The following is a 5,949-nucleotide window of genomic DNA, read 5'->3' on the forward strand; positions in this document are numbered from 1 at the left end:
CAATTGTTCAGGAAAAGCAACCGATTTTGTGCGACTTCAAGACGTGCAAATTTTCGGAATTTAACTCAAACAATCTACTAAGAAATGCTAAATAAACGAGGTTTTTTGAAACATCCCAGAAAATTCGTCTTTTCAGAAATTGCAACTTCCTCGTATACATTCTAATTGCTTTTTCCTACTACTAGAGTCTACTGTAATACATTTGGTAACGTATAAACCAGCGATATTTGAAGAAATTCTATGAAGAAGCACCCGAAACAATATCCAGACCGGAGAAAACACAAAACGATGAACATGTTCGGCGTTTGGCACGACTCGAATGGGAATTACATCAGCGCAAAGAATTGGCCACCATGTGCAAAACACTGCAGACGGCTAAGGAAAGTGTTGCCCGTGAAATTGAATCCAAAACAAATCGGCTACAATCACTTATGCCGTGCTTGGATCAACTGCTCAAATCGACACGACCATTGCAAGATGCACTCGAAATTAATGTCGAAAAAGATTGGGCCGTTCAGCATACGGCTCGGTTGTTGCCGCGTCCATTGTACGTGGCCTATGTTAATTTGAGTGCCTACGCCGAGATCAGCAAGAAACTCATCGATACGCGCATCATTGGTGATGAAGATGAGGCAAAGGAACTGGAAAATACTGATAAAGTCCACAACGAAGATAAAAAGACCGGCGATGAATCGGACGACGCTGGCGACGATGACGATGATCAAGAAAATGTAAGGAATTTTTTTTTATGATTTTGATTCTTTTCGGGCAGATGATACTACTAAATGTCATTTGATCCAAGTGTTGAGATGAAATTAATTCATTTTTCGTCTTTTTTAAAAATAGGATAGACAACGCTCTTCAAAGAAACACCACCATCGACGTCAATTGAGCACCGTGACAACAGAGCAAGTCAATGTGTACAAGCCACATCCTTTATCGATCACGTTCAAAGTAAGTTGTGATTAGTAAAGATACTTTTGAATATATGAAACGTTGATTTAGATCCCTCTTGATTATCGCTTATGCGTCCATGTGAAAAAGAGAAAATTTTTCATCACATTTTTGAACACATTTCATTTGCAGTTGCCGGTCGTTGCTCCAAATGGACCATCCTTATCAATTACATTGTATTACCTTACGGCGTTGCGCTTTGTCACGGTACAAACGAAATTGGTTGATTTTGAAACAGAAGGAATTGCTGCCAGGTAATACTAAAATGATTTTAAATTCGATCTCCAATTGAAATAAACAAAAATAAATAACCATGTGATAATGTACTTCAGAGATGTATTGGATCCAACGAAAATCCTCAACTGTTTAGTGGCAAATGAAAACGATGAAAATGAAGTGCTTCATCCAAAAACTAAATACACAGTATGTAGCCCAAGTTAAATGCTTGTTTCGATGATTCTAGATCTTATTCATTAGTTTAATATCATCAAAAAAAAAACAACATTTGAAAAAATTCAATTTCTCCGAAATTTTCAGTTGCATCACTTTTCCTTGGATCCGGCTGCGTTTTTCATGAAATTAGGTGAACATCAACTTGGTAAACCGTTCACTTGGGCGCAAAATATGTGTGGTTTGAATTTCATAATCAGTTCAAAGGCAGTGTCCAGCTTGTCGAACAATGAGCTCACACAAGAGACTGTGCCGGTGATTGTTGACAAAATGCATGTCCGTTTGAAGGCACGATATCAACTATATCGACAAGTGTTGCAATTGGAGCAGCAATTCTATGGAAATGGGTCGAAAAGTGCCGGTTCCAGTTCACCATCTTGCATTTTAGCACAATGGTCACCCATCACATTCATCGAATACTCCGAACGTGCGCTGGCCACAAGCCGTTTTATCGACGAGAATTTGGTTACCACAAATCATTTATTGTATCATGCCGTTTTGATACGCAGTTCTGCCAAAATGGAATGTTTTGTCAGTGTTTCGCCAAATTTCCCCATTGAATGTCCCATCTGGGCCATTACACTAAATCTGAATGGATCTCGATTACATCCATCGAACAGCAATGACATTAAGGTCGGTACAAGCCATGATCAATTTTTCCCTTTCTTCTTTATTGATTTTTTAAATGTGATTTGCTTTTGACTTCACAGGAGATGGAATATTGGATCAATTCCATTGAATCGTTCAAGAAGAATGTGTCAAATGTGTTGATATTGCAATTGAAACGGGCCATGTCATCGTTAGACATTTTTCTTGAGACGGAATCAATACGATTGTCATCGACAGCGAATGAGATCAAAGCTGAGAAAACATTCTTGAAAGTATTCCGCGGTCGCACACGCTCTCGTCCATACAAATTCATCCAGAACGGTGGTTCAGTCATCTATACTCAAATCTAAAATGAATGAAAGACAAATAACATCCTTTTTTTCTCAACGATTGATGCATCTATCGCTCTTCATTATATATCGAAGGCATTATTTTATTGAAAAATTCGAGAAAACAAATAAAACATACAAAAATGAATTGCATTTTTATTTTGTTAGTTTTTGTTTAAAAAAAAAACTAGTTTTAATCTAATCTAAACGGATGACGATAATCGTTTGAACAGAGAAACAAAAAAAAATCTGGTTTTGTAAAAGCGAAAGGTCAGTGTTGTCGCATATGTGAGTTGGTGTTGTCATATGTCATAAAACTCGTGACAGTGCAGTTCACCGAAACACAAAGCCAATGTGTATGTGTGTATCTCGTACCCTAAGTAAAGTCAACACGCATATTTGCTGTTCGAAATTCCGCGGACTGCAGCAGTACACACGGGTGCATCGTATTTATTTATCGTGATTTTTGTTGTTGTTGTTCGTATGCATTTACTACCGAAATCTTTAATTCCATAGCGTGTACATTCGAAGCAATTTTCAGGTGAGATTTTTAGCAAGTATTGTCGAAAATAGACGTCGTTGTGTATTGGTTTGCTTGCAATCCGAGATCGTCTCACAGTAAACATCGACCAATGACGTAGATTGTTTTTTTTTTTTTCTCTTTTTTTGCTCTTGTCGACGTTTGTTTTTGTTTTGTAAAACGAAAAAAAACTAAACGAAGAATTCAGCTTGAGATGTTTAATGAGAGATACCGAAAAAAAAGGTTGATATTGGTCTTGCAATGCACGAATATTGTTTCTTTCACATTCAGTAAATTTGGAATGCTCAAATTTAGAATTCGTTGACGGATTGAACCGTGCATTGACTAATGTCATGCATTGCGACGGCGTCTCATATTCATTCCATAGACATTTAACCGTCCACTGAACGAACACTGATTTTGTTTCATTAATTATGAAAACCAGCATTAGTTTGATTGCATAAACTGTAAAATATTTAAAAAAAAATGTATTAAGATTTCATTCGGAATTCGCCGATGCCCGAATATATCATTTGATTTTCAAAATCAAACACACAGAATAGCAGTCAAGTGTGTGGTGTGAACGCACCATTATTTCAAATTTGGTTCAGTGACATTCGTTAAAATATCACGACTTATTTTCACTAGCAATGTCTATGATGCTTTTACAGATGTCGTCAAATGAACGTCATTTTTATGTTGTATTTACAACGCACCAACGCCAACAAATTTGTGCGAATATTATTTTGGAATTTTTCCGCCTTCTTTCAGAAATGAGTGATAAAAGTGAGAGTACAAGTAACAACTCATCAAGTGGGTTTAAAAGCAACAAAAGAGTTTCTGGTGCGAGTGATTCGGGATGCCAAATACCTAGAAAAAAAACGGCGAAATCACCGACACTCGCAAGACAACACATATTCGAGAAAATCTACGATGAATTGAAAATTCGTTACTGTTCATTTTATTCAAAACGACCGGCAAGTGAAGATATCCAAAAAGTGATTAATAATTTGAATGATGCGATCAAAAGATTCACGTCAGTGAGGTATTTTATTGTGTGAAAACTCAAAAAGCCCGATCTAATCCTCTTCCTCTTTTATTAGTGGAACGATAGCGACTAAGCTGGCACAGGCCAAAGTATATTTTAAAAATGCAAAATCACCACAGAAAGGACCGTCATCACTAGACCAAACACCAAATGAGGTTAATTATGCAGAATGTTCGCTCGATGAATTACTCAAGCATTTCCATACATCTGTCATTGCCTTAATATCTCGTTTCGAGTTTTGTTCAAGGTGAGTAGATTGTAAAATAAATAATTGAACGATGTTTTCAATTCGTTCCTTGTTCTGCAGAGAACCTACCCAGAAATCTTTGATACCAAAATTGGAAGATTTGAAAGGAAGATGCGAAAATTACATAGAGAGCATCAATATATTGAAGTAAGTGAATATTTGTGTTGCTTAATCGTGATTAATCTATGCTCAATGAAGCAGCAGACTTGTCGGCACCGTGAAATGCTAAATCCACGAGTGTGCCGACCAGTCCGCTGTTTCATTGAGTGATATATGAGTGTGGTGCTATGGCGTTTTTGATTTCAGGGAGGATGTGTCACGTTTTGATAAAACTGGTGCTGGAACTTCCGGCGAAAGTGAAAGGCAACGAACTGTTTCGGAATCTCAGAATCAACATCGTGATGATGACGAGCAATTGGAAAACGCTAGTGCTACGAATCCAAGCCCGAAGAAGGATTCAAATCGGGTTGCCGACATGAAATGCTCGAATGTCGGATCGATGCATGGTCAAGTGGTAGTTGTTATATTTTGAAATCAATTCTACACATACAAAAACAAAGAGAATTTTGAATGAAAGTGACAAATTCGTTACAGCAACCTCAGGAAGAGAATCTACAGTAACAGTCCGACCAAGACAAACCCTGCTCCAGTGATCCACTTAGTTTGCAGCCCGATAATCAAATATCTGACCAACAAAATTCCGGAAGTAATTTGCCAACAACGAGTCCATCCAGCGTATTTGGTGAGTGCTTTTGGCGGTATGTTTAGTTCTGGAATTGACATTAAATTTGGCGATTTTTCTTGTCTAATTTGTTGTAGCATCATCCGGAGCGACTCTTCCTAATCAGCAAGCATTAGTAGGTCAATCCATGCATCAATGTCAAAAACCACCTCAAGTGCAAATCCAACAGCACATGAATGTGATGTCCCAAAAACCAACGCAAACACATAAAAAAACTGCATATTTGGCACCTCAACCTCAATTCGTGTCGAATGTATCAGCCCACCCCACACATTCCCATTCGGACTATCTCCCGAACGCACATTCAGGTGAGAATAAGAAGCGGTCAGCTTCACAAGAGACTCACCAGCTTGTCAGCTGTTTTTTCATTCATTCATTCATCAAAACTTCTTTCCTATCTTCATTTCAGCAGCTGATCAATCAAACATGTCCTATTACAGGTATTGAAATAAAACCATTTTATTTGCCACAATTGTCGACAGTCGCTTGTTCTGTTTTTTTAAATATCATCATTCGTTTATTGTTCAAATCGACTAAATGTTTGCTTGGTATTTTTGATACAGTCACCAACAAGGCGCACGACAACCAACGGTTAACACATCGGTCGGTATACATCAAATGATGAATAATGCACCGACTCATCCGTCTGGGCAGCCAGCGTCCGTCGTTTCTAATCCTCAATTATATCAGTCATTAGAAATTCTTGGTCAGGAGTTGCTTGATGATTATTTGAAATAAGCCATGACCGATTATATTCGAATAACATTTTTTTATTTTTTTTTCTCTCTAATTTTTATCACATCGCACAGAATAACTGCGCATTTCTACTACTTAATAGCATTTTGAAACGGGTGCCGTAATGTGCATGCTCCATTTTATGGACAACAAACATGGAAAACTTAATGAATTTACGCAATAAAAGAAAAGTGGTTTGAGAGTAGCGGAAATTTTTGTGTTTTATTCTTCTTTTTGAACAAATTCAATGCATATGAGCTAATGAGCCCAGCGTGATGTTGACAACTACAGTAGACTCTCGTAAAAAGCAACTCT

The 5,949-nt window shown here is 37.5% G+C and overlaps 2 protein-coding genes across 5 annotated transcripts; both read left to right on the top strand.

Moving 5' to 3' along the window:
- Positions 1-233: 233 nt before the first annotated feature.
- On the top strand, positions 234-2,486 carry LOC129579609 (THO complex subunit 5 homolog; the record flags this gene model as incomplete). Its single annotated transcript, XM_055469762.1, is given in 6 exon segments — positions 234-731; positions 847-954; positions 1,087-1,208; positions 1,287-1,377; positions 1,492-2,037; positions 2,115-2,486. Coding segments are annotated over 6 exon segments (1,614 nt in total), but the record flags the coding sequence as incomplete, so codon positions are not given.
- A 147-nt stretch (positions 2,487-2,633) lies between these two features.
- On the top strand, positions 2,634-5,846 carry LOC129579610 (uncharacterized). Of its 4 annotated transcripts, none has more exons than XM_055469766.1 (10): positions 2,634-2,883; positions 3,634-3,907; positions 3,966-4,157; positions 4,218-4,304; positions 4,464-4,671; positions 4,752-4,899; positions 4,977-5,207; positions 5,309-5,339; positions 5,463-5,605; positions 5,709-5,846. In XM_055469766.1, exons 2-6 carry the CDS (start codon positions 3,636-3,638, stop codon positions 4,776-4,778), a joined length of 786 nt encoding a protein of 261 aa, XP_055325741.1. In that variant the 5' UTR covers positions 2,634-2,883; positions 3,634-3,635; the 3' UTR covers positions 4,779-4,899; positions 4,977-5,207; positions 5,309-5,339; positions 5,463-5,605; positions 5,709-5,846. The 4 variants fall into 4 exon arrangements, with proteins under 4 accessions (XP_055325741.1, XP_055325740.1, XP_055325739.1 ...); XM_055469765.1 differs by having other exon boundaries at positions 5,312-5,339; XM_055469764.1 differs by having other exon boundaries at positions 5,463-5,846.
- Positions 5,847-5,949: the final 103 nt, after the last annotated feature.

This window comes from Sitodiplosis mosellana, unplaced genomic scaffold, assembly GCF_009176505.1.
Source record: "Sitodiplosis mosellana isolate CC-2019 unplaced genomic scaffold, AAFC_SMos_1.0 Smas_scaffold_6283, whole genome shotgun sequence".
NCBI lineage: Eukaryota > Metazoa > Arthropoda > Insecta > Diptera > Cecidomyiidae > Sitodiplosis > Sitodiplosis mosellana.